Source organism: Aplysia californica, unplaced genomic scaffold (assembly GCF_000002075.1).
Source record: "Aplysia californica isolate F4 #8 unplaced genomic scaffold, AplCal3.0 scaffold00052, whole genome shotgun sequence".
In the NCBI taxonomy this organism is placed as follows: Eukaryota; Metazoa; Mollusca; class Gastropoda; order Aplysiida; family Aplysiidae; genus Aplysia; species Aplysia californica.
In genome coordinates, this window is record NW_004797322.1 from 2,019,502 (window position 1) to 2,043,572 (window position 24,071).

Sequence of the window (24,071 nt, forward strand, 5' to 3'; positions counted from 1 at the left end):
CCCAACCTCTTTCCATCCCAAATATCTCGACTTCAATTCAAGATAGATGGGTACTTTTCCGCCAAATGAACAAGCTTTAAGATGATACCAATAACTCAACATGCCCAAATATTGACGAGCACCTAATTCCACCACGTCATGACATATAATGGAAAAATAACAAAAACAGATTGCATTCAAGTTGCAAATATCCCCCCCGCAAAGTGACCTTTCTATGCCTGACAACTGATTAATACCCTACAGAGCCTTGACCGTTCGAAAACATTCTCAGTTTCCAGGGACATAAGCAGGAGAACTCATTATGACATCCTCCCCAGGTGCATCCTTACAAAGGAGATTCCATAGCGAGCAGACAAAGGAAATGCCCCACACCTGTACAATCCCAGAAAGGATTCACAGGCAACCACAACTACACCAGCAGGCCAGGACACATCTTACTTGATCACCACAGCCTCCCAGACACAGTGCAATCAAATGTTGGAACATCAGGGGTTAAAATGAGATTCACCTTTGAACCACGGGCTGCCACTATTCCCAAGTAATCCTATTTTTATTTCTACAGTTTTCCACTTTATTGGAAGGTACAGCTATATTCTAAACAAGTTTACTTTGGCCAAATAAGATATTAAAGACAGTGCTCTGTAAAATAAAACATCCATTTTACAAGTGCCAAGAGCGAGAAGACAAAGACCCAGATACCTGATTCTTTTCTACAATCTAGTTATTTCCATCTAAAGTCTTTGCATTATAGCATTATTTTCATTATACCACGTCAAACTCTTTTGCATCATTTGTTAATATCAAACGGAGCTTAGTAAGGCTTGCCGCATGTTAATAGCTTTAAAGCACTTCACTGGCTGCCTTCACAGCAAACCTAATGTTGGCCATTCGTAACCTTATAGAAATTAAATAAATTATAAAAATATACCCATAACACAATATTTGTTACAGACACAAAAATAAGAGACACATAAAAAGAAAGAAAGCTGAGAAGATGAAAAGAAGAGAACATTGTGGGATAAGAATAAGAACAAGGAAATAAGGTGACGATGTGACTGAAAGAGGTTGAAAGAGCAAAAAGAAGAAAATGGAGAGGAGTATTTTTGTATTGGTAAGAGTATTACAGCATCTGCACCAGAAATAGGTCAAATTACCACTGGAGACTGGAAATATAAGAGGCAGCATGGTGAAATCAGGCGCTCATCAAAATAACGAAATCGGAGAAACAGGCATTTTCCTGCCAGTTCGGAGATTTTTAACAAATTTTCATTTTTTAGCTTAACCTCTTTTAGGACAATATAAAAACACATTTCCATGTGAATTTTACTGAAAAACATTGATTACTTTACTTTCACTTTTATCCGCGGCTTATACCCTTTAGGGTGTTGCGAGAAGAAAGAGACATCTCTCTGTCGCCAGCCGGGGAGCTTGGGTCAGGGGGATACCGTGGGTGGGCAAAATGAAAAACATTGATCAAAGGCTCAAAATATGTAATTTTTCAGTTTTCAAAGTCTCTGCAGCTATTGGAGTTACCAAACTTTGGCGGCCATTTTCTCACTAATTTCACTACTGAGAAACCAGATGACCTCACTTCCTTCAATCGCAAATATCTTTGACTTCTATTCAAGATAAATGGATATTTATTTCATTGACAGCAAGGCAAATAAATCAGCTTTCAGATGATACCAATAACTCCATATGCCCAAAAATTGACGAGCGCCTGATTCCACTGCCTGTCATTTTTGTTTTATGCAAGAAAAATTATGAAATTATGCAAAATGAGCTCAAAAATGTGAAATTATGCGATTCTGTTAATTTTAACAAAGAATGATAAAGGAAAATAATCAGAAATTATGCAAAAAACTATTAAATTTTGCTAAATTATGCAGGGTGCATAAAACAACGGGGACAGCACTGCGTTGCGACAGATATTATTAGAGAGTAACATACAAAGAACAGAAGGAGATATAAAGACAAAAATATTTGAGAGGAAGGAGCAACCCTCAGCAGAGCATCCGCCAACTACCCACATAGAGAGAGGGAAACAAAAAGAAAAAAAAAGAAGGGGCAAAGAGAGTGACACTGATTTGGCCCAAAATTAGAAGTATAAAAGATACTTTTTTTTTTTTTTTAAATAGCATTTTTTTTTTTCAGACGTCAAACCTTTTTAAAAAATTGAGCTTTATCTGTGTGTGTATCTCTGATGATTTTGTGTATTTTAGACATGTTGAGCTACTTTTCCTAGATTTACAAGACCTCATAAATGAGGTTTGGGCTGTCAGTGCCCCTTTTTTACCTTGCTCAGGTCATTTTCTACCATTTTTGCATATATGATTCTAAAAATCCTGTTATCTTAGTGTGCTTTATTAAACTCATTAGCTACATATTATTTTGGGCTTGAGGACACATTTTTTCGGGAAGTCGAAATGAGATGATGACATATTGCACAGTTCAAAGGGCTTTGGGGCCACAAAGTCAAATAAATATCAACATATCGTCGACCGAGAATTCTAACCGTCCAACTCCGATTTCATAAATTTTGCAGGAGAGACAAAAAAACTGAATTCAATGTCTCTTATGTCTTTAAATGCGCAAGGCTAGAATAAATTACTCTACTTTTAAGTATTTATGACAAAATTGCCTAAATTTTGTTATTTTAAGTCCTAAGCCAGAGTTATATGGATAGACCGCTCAGTTTTGGATTTCTAAGCGTCCAAGTGTCAACGAACGAATTGTCCGTTTAGAATTCTCCAATCCGACGGGGACGCCACACGCTTCGTTACGTCTATCTCGGTCATTGTGCCATGTTAATGTTACCGAACAACTCGAAATGACTACACCTGCAGTCAATCCAATCCAATAGGAAGCCTACTATAAAAGTTCTAATCGGTACTACATAGTACTGTAGATCTAGAATCTAACAATAATACTGTTATTATATCTAAAATTGAACATCACACTTTATTTCCACATAATTCTAATTAGAATTAGGCAATGGGCTTGTCCACAGATTAAGTGCGTCGTTAAGTTTTTACTATAAGGCTACTATAATTTGATCCTCCATTCTCAAGGAAATTGTGAGAAGGATTGGTTACCTGTCTAGCTACGAGAGAGAGAGAGAGAGAGAGAGAGAGAGAGAGAGAGAGAGAGAGAGAGAGAGAGAGAGAGAGAGAGAGAGAGAGAGAGAGAGAGAGAGAGAGAGAGAGAGAGAGAGAGAGACAGAGAGAGACAGAGACAGAGACAGAGAGACAGAGACAGAGACAGAGAGACAGAGACAGACAGAAACAGACAGAGACAGAGAGAGAGACACACAGAGAGAGAGACACAGAGAGATAATTTGATCCTCCATTCTCAAGGAAATTGTGAGAAGGATTGGTTACCTGTCTAGCTACGAGAGAGAGAGAGAGAGAGAGAGAGAGAGAGAGAGAGAGAGAGAGAGAGAGAGAGAGAGAGAGAGAGAGAGAGAGAGAGAGAGAGGGGGGGGTCTGAAAGAGAGAGAGAGAGGAGGGGGGGGGCAGAGAAGAATTTCCGTATACGAGTTGTCTTCATGGAGCTTCTTTTATGGCTAATTTTTCCTGTTTGAAGAGCAGATTCTGTCGCAGTGCTTGCTCTCTAGTCACTAGCATAATAGTTCTTTCCTTTATCATTTTCCTCCATGTTTTCCAATCCTCGGTTATTTCTTCACAGATGCTGACATCTACTCCAAGTTTAGATAATCTGTTTTTTGCAGATGTCTTTGTACCTCAGTTTTGACCTTCCCCTTGGTCTCTTTCCCTGGGCAAGTTGTCCATAGAGAAATTGCTTCGGAATCCGGTTGTCGTCCATTCTCTTGACATGGCCCAGCTATCTCAATCTTCTTAAGCACAAGATTATTTGTAGGGTTGATTCATTATGAGCAACAAGAGCAGCATCACCGGCAAAGAAAAGGTCTCGTATTGTTGTTTAGTTTGTTCATTTTGGTCTTGGCTCGAAGTCGAGCAAGATTGAAAAGTGACCCATCAGTTCTCCAGTGAAAGAAACTGAAGTGCTTGTAACTCTAAAAACATGGTTTAACTTGGTTGGAAGACTCTAGAAGTAATATGATTTTTTAAAAGCTCAACTAAACCTCATATAATACATCCCCACCTAATGTATGGCCTAATTAAATAACAAATTTTTCATAGAAAGTCATCAAGATGAGGTATGCCATAGCAGCATCCAGTATCAACAGGCATTAATTATTCTCTTGTCCAAGCACCATTATGAGGCTTTAGAATGCTCTACCCAATGAAGCTAAAGCTCTGGCTAGCTAAAAATAAACTACATAAAACCAAAGCACAATACACTGCATATTAAATTGGACTTAACCGTGGTTTAACTTGCGCACTGGTGACGTACTCAATTCTAGATTGTCATAGAACTTGTTGTAGTCAGATGGCACAACAGACTTCATTTCTTGCATGTGTTTGAACTTTCTACCCCGGTACAGAGGCTGTATGTCTTTATGGAGAATGTCTGTGGACTCGCCACGCTTCAAAAGCAGATGTGACCAGTCATCATCAAATCTCAGTTTGTATTTAATTTGACCATCTGGTGTGTACTGAAGTGGTCTAATTAAACTCTAGTTGGTTAGTTTGATGAAATCAGAAAATATATATGAGTCAAATACTTGACAACATATGGCTTCACTTTCCTACTTTCTTCCATTAGCCTGACATAATCAGCTGGGTAGCAGATGTGCTGTGAGCACTGTCCACCTCCATCTGTGTATAGCCCTTCTCTAGGAATGTTAGTGTTACAGTTTTACCATTGAGAGAGCTGAAATGTAACAGTGCAGAACTCATTGTGACTTTGCAGTTCTGATACAACAACCACATCCATCTGAATATAATGATCAGGAGTCACACAAGGAGCAAATTCATTTGCAGTCAGAGCACCTTCGCATTCATTTGAGACACAACATACACAGTCCTTGCTCTCTGGATCATATACTGTGAAATTTTGTACATTCAATTTCGTCTTGTAGTACAAAGCAGAAGCCTTGGTGCGTGGATATAGCAGAACTGATTGCAGGTCCATTGTGATGTATTTGATTTAGGGGCTGCCCATGCATTTTTCCTTGTCTGCTGTCTTTTTTGTATGCCCCTCTTTCACATTCCCCTTCTCAAAGCCCACACAAAGATCACACCTATCTTTTCGAGGACAGAACAATGACAGGTTCATAGAATTGATCTCCTCTTTAAACTTAAAGGTAGAAAGTACCCACCCCCCCCCCACTCATACTTTTCTTTATACAAACGGCAGTACACTGCTCTGGAAAACAGGTTCCGAGTATAACTTACTGGAGTCCTTCAGGAAAAAATGAGATGGCAACTTGGGCAGATCACGAACAAACTGTTTAAGTACCTTTGATTATGTAGTCTCCTCCCTCGCCCCTTTTCTCTGAACTGGAACCTCACCCTCTGCTACACCCAACCCACATGTGAGAACATTGTGAACACACTAGTTACAACAGGACTTAAGAAGAAAGCCTTACACACTTTAACTCTGGCCCCATTCACTCGCAGATGGTATGTCATGGACCACGATCTTCTGCTTTCTCTCTCTTTTTCCTCCACAGGCTCGACACAGTCGACCAACCCTTTAACAAAAGCAGACTTTTCCGATTTTACATTTATAATCAAACTCCTCCTTTGGAGCAAAACGCTATCACCGTGATCTACAATGGCGGGCTACCTAAACGAATTAGACGGTTAGAATTCTTCAGTCATGGAAGCCAGTCGGAATATACGGTTAGAATTTCTCTTTAAAACAAGACTTTTGCTTGTCAAAATTGTTCAAGATTTTAATAGGACGTAGCCATTCGTCATGTCGATCTATTTTAAGGAAAAAAGCAATTCGAGAAAATTTCGGAGTTAGACGGTTAGAATTCTCGGCCGACGATATTATACAACCTAATTTTCAGTATGATTTGTGGAATACAACTGTAATGTTTATTTGTGTATTTTTCAACTTTGGTTGCGGTAAGGATATTTTGTGTTCAGTGTGTTCGTGTGTAGATCTATGTCTAGATCTAATATCTAATCTAGATCTAGATCAAAATAAAAAATCATGAAAGTATTGAAAGTAGATTTCTCCTGCAGTGGATTTAGCACGCACGCCGAAGGATAAGTGTATTTTGTGCTCAGTGTCTAGATGAGATCTAGAATCTAGATCTGGAATCTAGATCTAAATCGAGATCAAAAAGAATCATGAAATGAAAGTAGAATCTAGATCTGTGATATTTCAATAATCTATTGAATATTGAAAGTGGATTTTTCTTGCTGTGCATTATAGATTCTAAGACCTAGATCTAGACTAGATCTATATGTGAATCTTAGATCGAGATCAAGAATGATGAAAGTATTGAACGTGGATTTTTTCCAACTGTGAATAGATCTAAAGTCTAGAAATAGGCTATCAGTGAATCGAGATCGAGATCAAGAATCTTGAAAGTATTCTTGAAAGTGAATTTTTCCTGCTGTGAATAGATCTAGAAATCTAGGCCATCTGTGACGCCTGTCTGTTGTTAAAAATGGGAATTTTTAAACTTAGATCTATCTATGGGTCAAGGCTCCTTCTTTCAATTATTGGCCTTTGTCTTTATAATCCTTCGAGATCTAGGCTAGACCTAGAATCTAGATTAGGTTCTTCTAGGAAGCAACAATTGGCATGTAGGCCTAACTCTTTTTTTTTTAAAGTGATTGAGCTAGAACTTTAGGAGAAAATGCTACGCCTTCGAAGAGGGGGAAGAAGTCTTACCCCTAGAGGTAGTCAAGAGGGGTGCTACATGGATAAATTCAAGGTAAAATATTTATGTTTTGTTTCTTTCCTGTTTTCAGTCTTTTTCCTCTTCTTAACTTTCCTAATACTTCTTCATCATTATTCCGTTCATAGAACGGGTGCTTTTACTACTAGTTCGAATAAAAATCTAATCTAGAATTATAGGTCGGTTCTCGAGCCGTCAGGGGCAGCTTGCCGTTGTGAAGTCAGTTTAGCCGCACCGCTGCCCACGGCTCGGTGTAGCGAATGAGTTAATACAATTTATTATATAAGATAAGTGAAAATCTCCTGCAAAATCAATTATTCCATTGATTTCATTGTTGACTTTTTATCTAATGACATCCCAAACATGTCCAAATGTTGCGAATGAAAAGTTAACGTTTCCTTTTTACAGATCAATAAACTTGAAAAATCCATAACTTGGTTGTTTCTTAGTGGATTTTTATAATTTGGTTTCTTTTTTCCAGGTTTACCAGGATCGATATGAATATCACGAATAGCACTTCAATATTACTAAAAGTTATTTTTTAAGTTTGGAATACTATAACAATCATTGGGAATCTGAATTTTGCCCAAGCAATCTACTTCAGCAGACCAGCTCTTCATTCACATTCAACTGCCAAAATGCAACATTCACACTGTCCCCAACCTGCCTACGGGTTCTTTTTCCTTGTTTGAGGACAAGACATGTGGTCCCATCTTCTCTGAGATCAAGAGTTTGAAAATCCAAAACTATTCCCGGATATCAAGCCAGTAAAAAAAAGAGCATTTATGAGGTATTTTCTCCAAAGAGGCACAAAGAGTACCTTTAAATTACCGTGCTCTCTACTTACAAGTGTGAGTCCTTCGATATCCTTGTAGTCATAGGAGCATAGTTTCCTGTTGGTGCTTGGGTCCAGCTGGTCCAGGGAACCCTGGTTGACCTCAAGGATGACGGGAACCCTGTTCTCTGACCAATGGGCCTTGAAGCAGTTGAACCGCTTGGCTCGGTGATTGGAAGGATCAGCAAACTGATCTCGGAATCTCTGCATACAAAAAAGATGAAATTTTTTTTTAACTTGTGTCTTGCTTATGAAACTTCCTTTACCCTGCTCCCAAAATTTCTACTGGACATATTCTGACAGGATGTTAAACAGCAAATCAGTACAGAAATCCTGAATGATTCAATTACCATGCATTTACTCCAATCCACAATATTCTGAGGGTTCACGTACCCTAATTGTGTACATTTAGTGGGTTGTTTTTTGTTTTTTTTCTTTCTTATTCTTAGGAATGCTTCTGCACAAGGACCATCTGTGAGGGTAGGTCACGGTAAAAGAATATAATATAGCTAAGCCTGATCCTGGAGTAATTCAATGGAAAAACTTCTACTTAAAAGCATAAAGGCCACCTATGACACTGATCGATTGCAAAGGACTGTAAATGTTTTATGTCCCTATCCACAAAACTAAGATAATCTAGGAAACAGGACACTTTGACCCTTGCATAGTAGGAAACAACATCCCAGCAAACTGAAGGGAATGATCTCTTAAATAACTTCCCCATGTGGGAATGAATCGGACTTCTTTTGTGTGCAAGGTCAAAGAGCCTAACTATTACACCACAGATGCCAGATTGTCTAGGAACGAGTTACAATGACCTGTATTATGACATGTGACACTATTAACAAACGGACATGAAACATAAAAGGGGGAAAAAAAATTCATGATTCAGAGTAAAGATTAACACAATACCAACCATTTACAGTGTTGGGAAAAAGACAGACCAGAAAGAAACAACATAGGGACAGAAAGGTAGATGCAAGACCAACCAGTGGCACCCTCCAACTGTCTACTAATCAGGTTTTGAAATATTCCACTCTACACATACATGTTTTGGTGGGGGGGGTTTTAATAAAAGTAATCATGAAACGCTTATCATCATGAGAACATAGTGGAAATAAAGACTGTAAAACATTCTGTCTGACAAGGTAGAAGAACATAGTATCTGGTTGAGCTTAAAAAGATGGAACAGTCAGTAATTCTGACAATATGGAGTAAATTTTGATGTCAATGAAAAGAGCTAGAGAATTGCCTGTTACCATTGAAAAAAAACGGTCATTCAGAATTGTTGACAGCCCTCCAGCAAAGAAGTTACTGATTCATATAACAAGGAACCAAGTAAGTCTCCATTAACACTGAATAAAAGTAGAAGGAGCAGATCCCCACTACCCATTAAAAAAAAAGGATTAGGAGGAGGAAAAAAAAAGATTTTTTTTTTTTTTAAATATAACCAATATCAACAGTTTCAGCCAATATCACTATAAAATCCCAATTAAACTATCCATTATCAGCATAACAGAGATAACACAAAAGAGCATGACATGGAACAAAAAAATAACCAAGATCATCTACCAGTGCCTCTGTGAGTAAATCTGCCCTGTGGTCAGTGGAGAACTTCATGGAGTCTGTTTTCTTGGCTCCCTTTTTCATGGAGATGACAAACTCCTGAGTATTGGGGGCCTTGATATTGGGCACAATGCCGATGAACTCATTGTAAGCCCACTGTGGAAAAGAAACAAGTATATAAAAGTTATCATTTCAAGAGTACAAACATAATGTAGACAACTTCATGGAATAAGACAATAGCTATCTTTCCTTTCAACAGAAAGAGTACACAGGATAAACTATTCAGGTACTGTCAAAACGTAATTAATAAATTTACTTCACAAGTTTAAGCACACATACAAAAATGGTAAAAGAAAGTTTTCCTGTACGAAACTGACGTCTTGTGTAGAGATACTCACTGTCTAAAAGAAAAGAAAATTAAAATACCTGATTTGTAATTTCAAACGTGCCAGGGTTGTACGTAGTAATTCCATGAGTCCCAACAGAAAAAATTCTTTTATATCTGTTGATAACAATATTAAAGAATAACATCAATGTGGCAAGGGCACAAAAGCATGGATAACAACAATTTCTATTTCAATTCATAATCATATCATTCAGCTGGTCATAACTGGTGATACATACTTTTTTCAACCCGTATGTGTTCATAAAACGAAAATACTTTAAAAAGTACTCTTCAGACAAAAAACAAAACAAAACAAGACAGACAAAACTACAAACAACAATGAGAAGCTGGAGGAGATGAGCTTAAGAGAATAAATGCTTCTTAGGCTTAAAAGTAACATTTTACCAATGTATACTACTGTTTCACATGGAACTCTTTAAAAAAACATCACCTCTCTAAAAATGTATTATAAACCATGTGCCTACTCTCTTTTCCTTTAACTTTCTCAAAACTTTTTAAAAAATGAATCAGAAACTTGTGGAATGAATCTAATGACATGTGCTACAGGACAATGTATTTCACAAGCTTGCTATGAAGTGAAGGAGCTGAGCCAGAAGATACAGCTACAAAGAATATTAAGAGGAAGGAGGCAATCAATAAAGAGCTAATTGTAAAGTCACTTATTACTTGATGAAGCAGTGACCTCTCCCTCCCTCCCTCCCTCCCTCCCTCCTCACTTCACTTATGTCTCAAATCCAATTATTTTTATGAACCTTTTTTTTTTCATCCTTCCAAGATGATGCCCTGTTGGTAATAAAGATCCCATTCTCATGCACAAAATATAGAAAAACTACAACAAAATTATTAGCTCCGACACATTAGTTAATTCTGAAGTAGCGTTGAAAATATCTTCTCATTCTAGGAAAGACTAAGAGGCAAGCAAGATGGGAAAAGAACAACCAGTACTTACTTTCCCTTCCATGAATGTTTTGTAATGAAATAGCAGGCCACATCTTTGTTGTCCTTGAGAGTTCCCATATTTCTAGCTGTTGGCAATTAAAGAAAGTACACATAATGGGTCACAATTTTAATCACAAAAAACATGTGTAAGTGACCTTTCAATCAAAAATAAATCTAAATTACTGAATCCATACAGAATTGTAGAACAAGTCTCTATCTAAGATTCCAGTCCCCGGAAAAAGACAACCTCCCCAACCAATTTCTCCTAAAAAAAAAAAATTGAGACTTGTCACAGAGCCCACATCCATATAAGCATTTATTAAGCCGTGACAATCACTGGAAAGAGACCTAGAAAGAACCGACATTGTAACTTGTCTGGTCATTTCGTTAGACGCGCTAAAGTCAGCAATGCTAAATTGTAAAATTTTTTGGACAAGTATGAATGAAAAAAATCAATATATATTTTTAAAAAACAGCACAACAGAAACTGTCAAACTTTTGAAAGATGAACGACATAACATTGGCGCCGATGCTTAGAAAAGATGGTATCAGCGCATATAATAGGAAACTAATTTTGTTACTTAATAATAGATAGCGTTTGCATAGCACAAATCCCAGCTCAACAGCAGGCTCTATCTATGCGCTTCACAATCTATACTATTACCCCAGCAGACCTGAGAGCATTCTGAAACAACCTCAACTTCCTGGGAAGCATACAGTGCAAGCAACCATTTATAGGCCCTAAAACACTAACATACTGACAAGATCTTTCGCTGTCTATGGCCGGGTACCCATTCCCACCTGGGTGAAGAGAGGAAAATTTGTGTAAAGTGCCTTTCCCAAGGACACTAGGCTTTATCCATCTAGCACGCAATTCGCTATGAATTCCTATACATACAACTTAATGTGTCTAATATAATCGCGAATATTCGCATATTTTCTCTAAAGTTTATCAAAATTACCCTGAAGTCTCTCTATGAAAAAGTACAAACCAATTTTAGTGCCTGAATCCATCTACAATCATCATAATGTAATACACAAATAGTATCTGTTACACTCCATAAATTCCTGGCTCTTACAACGCTAAGTCTAGGTTTTGTACGTTGACAAAATTTATACAGGGATGACTGCTCATAATTGTGTTATAAGAATAATTTCTAGCTATCCAGTGACGCTGAATCACCACCAGACTTTTCTAGCTTTCATTTTTATTTCTATGATCATTTGCAATAACTGACAATGTTCTGATTTCTTTACATTTATAAGTCTCCGCGCATATATGTCCAACACAAAAACTAACAATGAATGTGTTAGCTGTCATTATTTTTATTCCATACAAGAAGTTCTTCTCTACCCATGTATTGTATATACACAGTTTTGTGCTTTTAAAAAATCGCATGATACATCTTTCTTAGTTGTATGCAGGCTGCCACAGACACAACATGATTTATGAACAAATGCAGAGTAACTTTCTCTTGTTTAATGGTAGAACAAGAGCCAACGCTGAGTGTCTTTTGTTAAAAAATGCAGCCGTGCATCTTTCTTTTCTTATAACTTGAGTATTACTACTTACATCATGCAGATTTAAGATTTCTCATGGTAAAAGACATGATATTCGTATCAGTTTAACACAGATTTTGGAAAGATCTGTCTTGCCGTTTTAAAATAAACGATCATTTTTTCTTAAGTATGTAACTAAAATAGGACTAATTGGGTACTTTACAAACACTTGTCTAGAACAAAAACTAGGCACAGAAATCAACCATTTTAACGCAGAATAAATCTCAAGACATTGACCTTTTAGTACATCAGCATAATGGTTTGCTGAGTGGGATGGGGAAGAAGTTATATCGTTTCAAACATAGACAAAAATGCGAACTTCTTAACCGACACTGGCAAAGTCTCTTCAGGGCCCATTGACCCCGTGACCCCGAGCCGGGAAGCTCCGGCTGGCAGCTGATCCACGCTACTAAAGGTAACAGAATCGGGCAAAAAGTGATGCCGTGTACAGCAAGCACACCTCTGTGACTGGCTCAAATTCTATGACGTATTTCCGCCATTTATGTTTGTCGTCTTCTGTGGCTTCCCTAGTCAGTTGACTAAATCTCACTGTGGCGGGCCCTGTGGGTGCTCACGCGCTTGTGTGTGTGTGTGTGTTTCTGTGTGTGTGTGTGTGTGTGTGTGTGCGTGCGTGTGTGTGCGTGTGTGTGTGTGTGTGTGTGTGTGTGTGTGTGTGTGTGTGTGTGTGTGTGTGTGTGTGTGCGCGCGCGCGAGCGCGCACTGCGCACGCACTTGTGCGTGAGGGTGGGTGTACAACTTGAGAAGATAAATCTATGGAACGAGAATAGCTGAGATTGTTTTTGTAAAAAAATAATACAAATCAATACAAAAAAAACAAAAACTGCAATATCTAATCAACTGGACTGGCGAGGGAAACCCAAGAGTCTTGGGGGAAACCCTGGAAGACTACAAAAATAGGGCAGAAATACGTCATCTATATTTGGGCCAATCACAGAGGTGCGCAAGTTGCTCGCTGTAGCTTCATGTTAAGATGTTGTTTGGCAGACTGCTGTACAAAGGGTGACCTCATGCTGAATCAAGAGAACCTTTATGCCTCTTGTAAAAAGGTGAGATTCAGAGAGTTTTTTCGTGTATCTAGATCAAACTCGTAACCCTAACATAGAGAACAGAATCCTAATTTAATTGTCATAGTTCTGAATGTACTGACTTAATTCTTCCTGTTTTACTCAATTACTTTTGATTTTAGGCGGATTTTACTTCATTTAAAGAAGCTATTGTTAACTGATGTATTTTATATATATTCACAAAACGCATTCCCACCTGGGTGAATATATACCAATGGAATATAATATATATGCATTTTGCCAAAAAAGGAAATATTAAAGGCCGGCTCCATTTCTTTGAACGTTCAGGAAAATAAACTTGAACTCTATTTCTCCGAACGGTTTCCGTTCTCGAGATTTATTGATAATAAGCGAATAGAGTGTGTGTGTGTGTGTGTGCGTGCGTGCGTGCGTGTGTGCGTGCGTGCGTGCGTGTGTGTGTGGAGGGATTTTTTTTCTACATGAAGGATTTTAGTTATTGCTGGGTGACTAAATGCAAAATAGGTTACTGCCAAGGTCGAGCAGTCTTGTTTTCTCGCAGTACCTTTTGGAGGTATTTTCAAATGAAGTATGTCCGGGAACGTTGCCTCAACCACGACTGAAGTATCTGAATATTCAGACATTTAAAAATCTCTAGAAATTGAATTTGATGAAAAAAATGCTTCTTCCCACTCCTCACAGAATGGCAGAATGAAAGGATGACGCCTAAATCTCGCTGATAACCCAAAAAAAACTCGAGATTGGAAACCGTTCGGAAGAATAGAGTTCAGTTTTATTTTCCCGAACATTCGAGAAATAGTCACTTCGAATATTAAATGTTGTCTACTGTTCATGAATTCAAGTACGCAGATTTCAAATTGCTAGCACGAAAAAACGTTACCATTCAATGTTGTCAGTTTAGTAGTGAAAAATATCAAAATATCAGTGCATCAACAGGATGAGTCCAACAGGAAAACTCTGGAAGTATCTCAGCTTGACTGAAATGGATATGTCACATTTTGTCACGAAACCCTTCATGTTTCTTGACTTGTCTTACGTGGGGGTTTTTATAACTTTTTGAGAAACTTATAAATTTATTAAAAACTTATCAGGCATGATCTTTTTAGAGGATTAGGTAAATTTTTACTTATATGCACCCATAGACAGATGCACTGATTTGAGGGCTAAACTGCTATAATTTTTGCGGCAGAACACACGTATGGCCACTAAAACCCTTGCAAATCAATTGTTTTCAAGTAAATATCAATCTTATTTGCTAAAACATCAAATCATTATGAAATGCAGGAGGGCATGCCCCCTGAAACCTCCCCATGTTGTTAAAAACAAGTCAAACATTACTTCGCCACTTCGGAGTACTGTAATATACTCTGTCATATTTTAAAATCTTTCCGTACATAGTTTTTTGGGGTCTAGACAATTAACTTGTGGCTCGCTTTGGCTATGCAGGTGGTGTACAAAATAACTTCATAGAAGCATAACCATCACTCAAAACGTAACATATCGCCGGCCTTGTGATAAAACTGACTAACCCACAAAATATTAAAAAACTTTTTATTGGCCCTGTGGATAGTATTAAATTGTCCATTTCATATGCTCACTCAAAGACAAATCTGAATTTTGTTTAGAAATGTCTTTAAAACATTAGAAATAAAACCGTGTAAACCTGGCCCCCGTCGGATTTTATCCCGATAATTCCGACTATCCCACCTGCGAGGGAGGGACTGAGGGATGGCTGTTTTAGTCGCACTAATAAGGAGGGGCCACGTGCTATGTTTCCGACTAACCCCAGCTTAGACTCGTCTCCGGACTTTGTTTGACATCAGATTCACTCCTGTAACAGTCCAGAATCTGCTCAAGTAACCGTGGGAGCTCTCCAAAATGGAACATTTGTGTTATATTTCTTGTTGGTTTCATTGGTTGTTTTCTTTTTTTTTTCTTCGTTTTAATGCTGCTGATAATGTTATTAACTAATGACTAAAACTCCCCACTGTTCTCACAGAATTGTTCATCTTGTGACAATGCCGGTATTTCAAATGCATCTTTTAGGATTTTGTTTTATATGAAACTATTTTTTCTGTCCTCGGGCTCTGCTTTGTCTTTGTACTGGAAATTCATCGAATTGTGAAGGCATTTTCCCCTCTTCGGACTACTAAACTGTCGCTTCTCCTGATCATTTTTGTTGTTGTTTTTATTATCAATTTGATCATCCGATAGTAGGTAGCGTAAACACGGCCTCGCGGGCACTCGCGGCCTTCCGACCGTGTGGTATTTGTGAAATCAGGGTAATTCCGGTCGCTGTTTCTTTGCTCTTTCGCTATAAAACACCAAATGACGTACACCTTGTAAAAGTACAGCTTGTCCTCGTTACAATGGTGTAAGTTGTTTATATGTCTGATTATTAGGAGCTGGAGAATCGCCGACGAAATCGAAGCCCCTCGCAGCCGGTTAAAAAATTGAAAAGCGTGCATTCAAAGGCTTCGCGGAACGAGGGATGATTAAATATCGTCTTTTCATTGGCGGAGAATTGTAGAGCTTTAACGGTATATATTTGGCCTTTGGCGTTTAAATAGAAAGCTTTTAAAAATGCTGTCAAAATGTTTAAAGATCAAATTTTACACAAAATATATGTAAAATACCGGCTTAAAAAATGTATCAATTAAAAGATCAGTTTATTTCCTATTAGAATATAAAGTAATCAACTTTGAATTATTTTTCATCAATCCTTCCGCCAGACTCGGAAAGCACGTGACCCCGCACACTGGGTACACTACAGTATAGAGCCGACTCGCTCGCCGCGGGGGGCGGTGCGACGCCGGCCAGGTCAACGCTCTGTGTTTTTGTCGAAATAACGACTGATCATCGTGTTTGAGGTGATAAAATACTGATTTGTAATGATCTCAGTCTTGAAAAAAATTAAGTTCCATATTTGTTATAGTGATTGTACTCTGTTAATGTGGAGATGTTTAGTGCACTTGTACTCTTTTATTGTCTGTCAAACATGGGGCTGCAGACACTGATTGACGTTACCAAATTTGATCAAATTTTAAACAACTACCATTTTCTTTAAAAATGACAGAGGTTAAAGAAAGTAATGCAGTGGGTCCCCGGACACTCAGACATACCTGGAAATAACAGAGCAGACACACTTGCCAAACGGGGATCTAGACAGGAACAACCCAACATTCAGGGTTGGTGATTTTTTTTATTTTTTTTTTTTTTATTTTTTAATCGATTTTTTAAATTTAAATCCGATTTTTTTTAAATTTTAATCCGATTTTTTTTTTTTTTTTTTTTTATGTCGACACAGTTTGGGATTTTTGGTGGCTAAAAGTATGTTCTTTTAGTGCAAAATGCATTGTCTTTATTTTAAGTAATGATTGATGTAAGCAACTGCAAAAGAAAGCCTTAATCTGTTATAATGGCTAGAGACAAAAAATGAAGAAAATATCAGTCTAAAAGTTAATTATGCATTGATAAAATTGCATTTTATTACAGTGTGTGTGTGTGTGTGTGTGTGTGTGTGTGTGTGTGTGTGTGTGTGTGTGTGTGTGTGTGTAAAGAAAATGCTAATTTCAATTATGAAAAAAAGGATATTGAATACTGGAAAGCAGACTTTTAAGCATGATTATATTAGTCTACTAAACCTTATATCTGTTTTATAAAACCAAGGAAAGGACTTCTGAATGTTTGAAGATGTAAAAACAGAATACATTTTTTTAAAGTGATTTAAATCACTGATTTTTATTTTAAAAATCAAGTTGATTAAAATAAAAAAATTAACTGATTTAAATCAACCCAGCTCGCTGATTTCAATAATGGAAAAAAAAAGTAAATTGAATACTGTATTATTTTACAGTGAAAGGGGGGAAAGCAGACTTTTAAGCATGATTATATTAGATCTAGTCTACTAAACCGTTTATATCTGTTTTATGAAATCAAGGAAACGAATTCTGAAGGTTGAAATATGTTAAAAACTGAATAAAAATGTAAAAAAATTTTAAGTGATTTAAATCACTATTTTTGTTTTTAAAATCAAGTTGATTTAAATTTAAAAAATCAACTGATTTAAATCAACCCAACCCTGCCAACATTCCAACTTCATACAACACTGCAAAACAAATCATCAAAAGCAACAACAAACAAGATTGGATGAACAGATGGGCCCTGGGAAAGACAGGCAGAGCAGTTTTCAAACATATGACCACAACAAAAAGGAATGACAATATCAACCACATACAGAGAAAGAAACAGACCACGATCTTCCGCCTACAAACAGAACATATACAGCTCAACTTCCACCTGAATAGAATAAACCCGGAACTTCCCCCACTGTGTCCCTTGTGTGACTATGCATATGAGACTGTGGATCATCACCTGTTCCACTGCACAGCCCTAAATGACATCAGAGCGACCCTTCTCCCTCCGAGACCTAACAGTGACAACACACTCTATGGAACTTTACAGCAACTGCAGCAAACCTGCACTTACCACTACATGGCATTGGACTGAAGGGCGAGAGCCCAGCTGTTGCTGGATTGATAACAACAACAACTTTAACCAGGCCTAAATTGGTAAAAGGAAAAGTAGGCTATACTAAGGCCTACTTTGTACAGAGCTCCTCTTGGGGACAAAACCAGAATATGCCTGCTTTTTCACTACAGTACATAAAAAAACTACAAAGCAACAAGATATAATAATGGGAACAATTTGTTGGTCAGTCGAGAAGAGGACAACAACAACAACAACCAAAAAAGGAAAAAAAAAAACGTCCAGGACCGGGATCGAACCCACGCTAAAACAATAATAATGGCTTGACTTCAAGCGCAAACGCGCTGTCACTTCGGCCATCAGAACTTCCGATAACGATATGTAGCAATGACCACGAAAAACCTTTTTTTGTCAGAAAGTGTTTGCAAATACGTGCATTTTGTAGCTCTATCTCCACAGAGAATGGAACTTTTTGAATTTTTGAAATCCATCAATAAACAAAAAAGTTACGAATTTTTTAATCAATTAATTTTTGGTACACTTTTATATTTATAATTATAAAGAAAAAAACCCAAAATATGGGACGTTCTTTGGTGAGTTTTGAGACAATATTCAATATTCGTCATAACTAGCTCATTTCTCAGAGTATTTTTGAAACTTGGCAACCCAGTACATTTTCTAGTGCAGAATCTAGTCCTGCTTTCAGATTTTTCATATCTACCCTACTTTTTGAGTTATGAAGACGTTTATAGGTAAAAATGTGGCGGTTTTCGGTGCGTTTTGAGACAATATTTGAACCCAAATGGCCGCTGGATCGGAAAAGTAAAGTAAGTCATAGCTCATCTATTTCTTGGAGTATGTATGTAAATGAAACTACTTGGCAGTCTAGTACAGTTTTTGATGCAGAATCTAGTCATGCTGTCAGATTTTTAATATCTATCATACTTTTTGAGTTGTAAAGACATTAACAGGTAAAAAGTGGCGTTCTTTACAGATTTACAAAGATTATCAGTCATATCTTCTCCCAAAGTCATGATATTTGAATGAAACTTGGCAACATAAAAGGTTCCTCCTTGCCAAGCATTGATCTGGATCAATTTGTCGCAAAAATGTAAGTAGAGAATTGGATTTTTTGTCTAATAAATCCAGTTCTCTACTAGTAAAAGCATGCATACTTTGTTATAGAAAATAAGATCGTCTCTGTGTATCCATTGTTGGTCAGTGTCCTATTGTGTGGTAGATTAAGATGCGTGTTTAGATCATAGTTTACAAGTCATGGGAATATTTCGCACATGTAGGCTACAACTCATGACTATAATTTACTATAAATGTAACATATTATTTACACCCCCGCCCTTCTCTCTCTCTCTTTCTCTCTCTCTCTCTCTCTTTCTCTCTCTCTCTCTCTCTCTCACGCACACACACATGCACGCGCGCGCACTCACGCACGTGTGAACGACAACAATGTATAAACGGGACTATCTTCCCAGACTGGACTGAATAAGTACCGTACTCTTTAATAACAATCTTAATGCCTCACTTTTCCAAACAGAGCACACAGGACGAGTCCAAGTGTGTGCTTTTCCCCAGAGGGGGGAATAATGAATATGCTTTCATAACGCAAACACAATGCCATCCACTTCTCAAGATGTTTGCTTTTCTGTTTCTATTCTTCTGTCATGCAATCAAGTGCTCAAATAAAAATTACTACATCTATTGTATTGTGACTAAAATGCAACAAAAACGCAAGTTATCAAGGACCCCGTTTAGTTTTTAAGTATCCTTCCCCCCCTTTCCATTTCACATTATAAGCGGGGCCTCGTTTGTAGCGCCCGAGGCGACCGATGGCTGATGACGTCACTCAGTGGAAATTTCCAGGCCGGCGGCCGTTCACCCAGCACGCGCAAATGGCAATGTCGCCTTTTCCCTTAGTTACTCTCACATTTTTGAAGATTACGCCAAAACCGCAAAACACAGAAGCATGAAAATTTAAGGGAATAAAGAAATATGGTGTACAACGTATCAGTCAGTTTGACAAATCACAGCTCCGAAAAACCTTCAAAGCGCACCACATCAACCACTTTCGCAAACGTTTTCGACTGCTTCTAGGATGGGTACAATGTTGTCAAACTGCATACTACGAGATTGACCTCTTTTCTGATTAGCTACCAAGTTTCATTCATATATCCATTTACGAGAAGCGGCGTGAGTGTGAGAGCGAGTTGAAGACAACAACCTTTGCGTTAGTGCGTCCCACGAAACACCCCCGCGGCGGGGGCCAAAAATCGGCGGTGCTTTTTCGGTAGTTCCCACCCCCCTTATTTGAGCCTGACCTACATCTAGATCTAGATCTATACTTTTGATTCGCGGTGAGCTAATAAGATCAAACCTAACTGCAAAACATTAAATTATGGTAAAATTCAGGGGGGCATGCCCCCCTGAAACCCCCCTTTCTATTTTTATTAGGTCAGGGGGGCATGCCTCCCTGAAACCCCCCTGCTCTTGTGGCCCAAACCCGTGAATAAAATTTTGCGGTGGGAACTACCGAAAAAGTGCCAAATCGGCAAAACAAAATGCGCTCGGTGGGCATTACTACGATATGCGCAGATTAAGCTTGATATTTTACACACGGCGACATGGAGTTTTATTTAGCACTGGCGCTAATTGCAACGCAGCGTTTTATTTAGCACTGGCGTTAATCGCAATGCAGCGTTGCAAATAGGCACTTCCGTATCTTTAATCTCACTCAGGCTCAGGGTGAGAATAGCCACTTCCTTCCTTAAAGTAGAGTAGAAAATCTGAGCTGAGCAGAAAAATCACTCTCACAGAGGCGTCAGAGGCCTTCCAGTCAGAAACTTGAAATGATCTTTGTAGCTAGATCTAGATCTAGATTTCTAGAACTAGAATCTAGATCTAGATCTAGATCTAGACTCAAATATCCTCGTCTCTAGATCTAGATTTGGATCTAGGTTTCTAGATCTAGATCTAGATATCTAGATCTAGATCTAGATATCTAGATATTATCTAGACTTTAAATTTCTACTAGATCTATTCTAGAATCTCTAGATTCTAGATCTAATCTAGAATCTAGATATCTAGATATAGATCTAGATCTAGATATCTAGATCTAGAATCTAGATTTGATTAGATCTACAAAAGTAGCCTGACCAATGCATTCACTTCACGAAAAAAAATTCGAGCAATAGAACTAAAGAAACGTACTTGGATGAAAAATACTAGATCTACATTAGATCTAGATTTAGATCTCTAGGCCAATAAGTTCTTTCCCAAAATCGGGATTACAGTCCAAAAGAAGAGTGAAGAGAGGGGGCGTGTCATGTGATGTTGATCTTGAAGACTAGATCTAAATGTTTCGAACACGATTAGAATTAGTAGAGCACGACTAAACGAATAAACCCTTTCGGTGAGCTTACGTTCTCGTATTAGAATACAAACCTCCGTTCATTTAGAGAAATACCATATCCTCGTCTCTTAACGAACAATAGACAGAGATTCTTCAAAAGAAAATATATCGTTCGGTGAACTATCATCACAATAGCTTCCCCATTTCAGGAGGCCGCCATGTTTGTTGTGATAACTTCCGCTTCCGCTTTGATCGGCTTGCGGTTGTCTAATCCCAACCAAAGAGTCTACATAACAAGAGGGGTCACTTATCTCTTTGAGTCAATTAAAAAAGTGTCCTCAAAATTCGGTGGCGCCATCTTCGCAAAAGCGCACCTTTAGCGAACAGAGTTATCCTACTTGAGTTTAAAAAATCAAAGTGAAACTAGCAAGTTTTTGAATGAATTTCGGAAGAACGCTTTTTTTTAATGGTTACGCTGACAAAAAAAACCTCTTCCGGAGGAAAGGGTGATTGTTTTCTTCGTTTAATTTGACTTTAGAATGAAAGGCGAGAGGTCATTAAAATTTTTAAAAACTAAAACTCCGTACTGAACGAACCCGAACTGCTGATGAACAGCAGTCGATCTGCGCACGCAAGGAGGTGCTATTCCTATTCTTCTTCTGGGAAAACGAAAGAGAGCTTCAAAACAGACTGCAGCGCCATCTGAAGCAAAGAGCATACTTCCTGCGGACACTTTTTTGGCTGAATGGCCCATCTTGTTATTTACTATCTTTGTCCCAACTCCCGAATAGACCTTGGTGTACTCTCGATTCTCGAGCTAAAACTCGAGACTTTCTTTTTTAAAGTATTCTTATTCATAAATATATATAATTATTATGTGTATATATATATATATATATTATATATATATATATATATGATTATTATGTGTGTGTGTGTATGTATAAATACATATTATACATTTTAATTAAGATATTGCTTTCCTTTGTGTGTGCAAATTAGATGCTACTGTAGTCTAAATGGTGATATCTAGAGGCTCCATAAGAATATGAAATCAATACTCAACAACTATAAAGATGAATATTTTCTATGTTAAAAAAACACCAAACCATAGATCAGATGAGGGGAGAGGGTAGGGTGGGGTGGATAAGAGTTTGAGTCTTGTTAGATAGAACTATACTCGGTTTAATTCTATTGTTGTAGTCTTCACCTAAGATCCCACAATCAATAATTCCGGTTAACTTAAGATTCTGATGTTAAAAAATAAACCAAACGAAGCAACAACAAATTTTACTACACAAGAGTCATCACTAAGATAAATTATCCTCCTCTGGGGTGTAATAAGGGACTAAAAACGCTGCTCTCCATAATATCATACTTAACTGAACAAAAAAAACAACCCCAAAAACAAAAACCCTTCAAAGGTCATGCACGCTCATGCATACGATCACACCTCCAAAGGTGCTGTTATCTCTTTTTTTAAATTGAAATCATTGTGCGCTCCACTTTGTGAAAACCAGGAAACAAAATTATTGTAATCAATAATATTATTATTTATAGACCAAGACATACTTTTAGCAATCAGCTAAAGCTGGCATCGACCCTCTTTTGTGTTTGCTATTCCTTACACATAAAGTTCGTTATGGCACACGCCTAGAATCATGCAATCATATCTTAAATTCAGTTTAAAAGTATATTTTTTATCTATTTCTTATAATTAAATATTTTAGCATCTTGAAAGATTATCTTTATAATTTGGTATGTTTGATAATTTTATGTTACTCGGACAAGTTTTCTTCTTATTTTAGACATCTTTTTTATTTTTAAACTGGATTATAACATAAAACTCTTAAAGAATTGAACAGTCCGTATCACACACATAATTTTTTTCTTTTCTCCCTGTCATTATCCGTCAGCCCGTCAGTTGATCACAATCTCTCTCTCTCTCTCTCTCTCTCTCTCTCTCTCTCTCTCTCTCTCTCTCTATCTCTCTCTCTCTCTCTCTCTCTCTCTCTTATTTAATTTTCCCATTCTCCTTTGTCCCATCCCAAGGCCCGCCCCTTCTCTTTTATCCCAGCCCCATCCCCTCGTCCTTGTGTGCACTCCCCCACCCCGCCCACCCCCACAACGTGGCCCAGCCCGATAAGATTCTATAAAAAGAAACGCCAGTTTGTGATTTAGCCCACAGTCGGCCGCCATGTTTGATCCCCACTGTGGCGTACTGCTCGTGGCGCCGCGAAGAATGAGGGGAGGCTCCATTAGTTCTAAACTCCTTGATTTAGATCTAGATTCTATATCGGTTGTCATTTGTCATGAGAGCACAGCATGACCTGATCACATGATCTCTGCCAAATCGGATTCCTAAGAAATAGGCGAATAACTTTAGCTGTGCTTTTCACTATGGGGGTAAAAAAAAAATGCAACTAAGACGATTTTTTGTGACATTAGAAATAGAAAACCTTCCTCTATAACATACTAAAAATTGGCATGAATTGGAAAGGAGGAAATTTGTTTTTAAAATGTCGTTTCATAGTATAGTATCGAAATAGTCATATATCGATACCAAATTAATTCAGAATCGCACGCCTTATCTCACACAATGATAGTAAATAACAAGATGGGCCACTCAGCCAAAAAAATGTCCGCAGGAAGTATGCTCTTTGCTTCAGATGGCGCTGCAGTCTGTTTTGAAGCTCTCTTTCGTTTTTCCAGAAGAAGAATAGGAATAGCACCTCCTTGCGTGTGCAGATCGACTGCTGTTCATCAGCAGTTCGGGTTCGTTCAGTACGGAGTTTTAGTGGTTTTTTTTATTTTAATGACCTCTTGCCTTTCATTCTAAAGTCAAATTAAACAAAGAAAACAATCACCCTTTCCTCCGGAAGAGGTTTTTTTGTCAGCGTAACCATTTTAAAAAAGCGTTCTTCCGAAATTCATTCAAAAACTTGCTAGTTTCACTTTGATTTTTTTAAACTCAAGTAGGATAACTCTGTTCGCTAAAGGTGCGCTTTTGCGAAGAGGGCGCCACCGAATTTTGAGGACACTTTTTTAATTGGCTCAAAGAG

At 37.8% G+C, this 24,071-nt stretch overlaps 1 protein-coding gene across 2 annotated transcripts in view; it reads right to left on the minus strand.

Annotated features, from left to right (window-relative positions):
• The window catches only part of LOC101847707 (dnaJ homolog subfamily C member 13), a 336,952-nt gene extending 315,704 nt beyond the window's left edge, over nt 1–21,248 (minus strand). For both annotated transcript variants that reach the window (XM_005092779.3, XM_005092778.3), the window contains exons 1-5: nt 21,102–21,248; nt 10,544–10,619; nt 9,615–9,690; nt 9,195–9,344; nt 7,635–7,826 (exon numbers count right to left, since the gene is read on the minus strand). In XM_005092779.3, the coding sequence (XP_005092836.1) occupies nt 7,635–7,826; nt 9,195–9,344; nt 9,615–9,690; nt 10,544–10,619; nt 21,102–21,111 (504 nt within the window). In that variant the 5' untranslated portion in view covers nt 21,112–21,248. The remainder of the gene's footprint in view (nt 1–7,634; nt 7,827–9,194; nt 9,345–9,614; nt 9,691–10,543; nt 10,620–21,101) is intronic.
• Between the last annotated feature and the right edge of the window lie 2,823 nt (nt 21,249–24,071).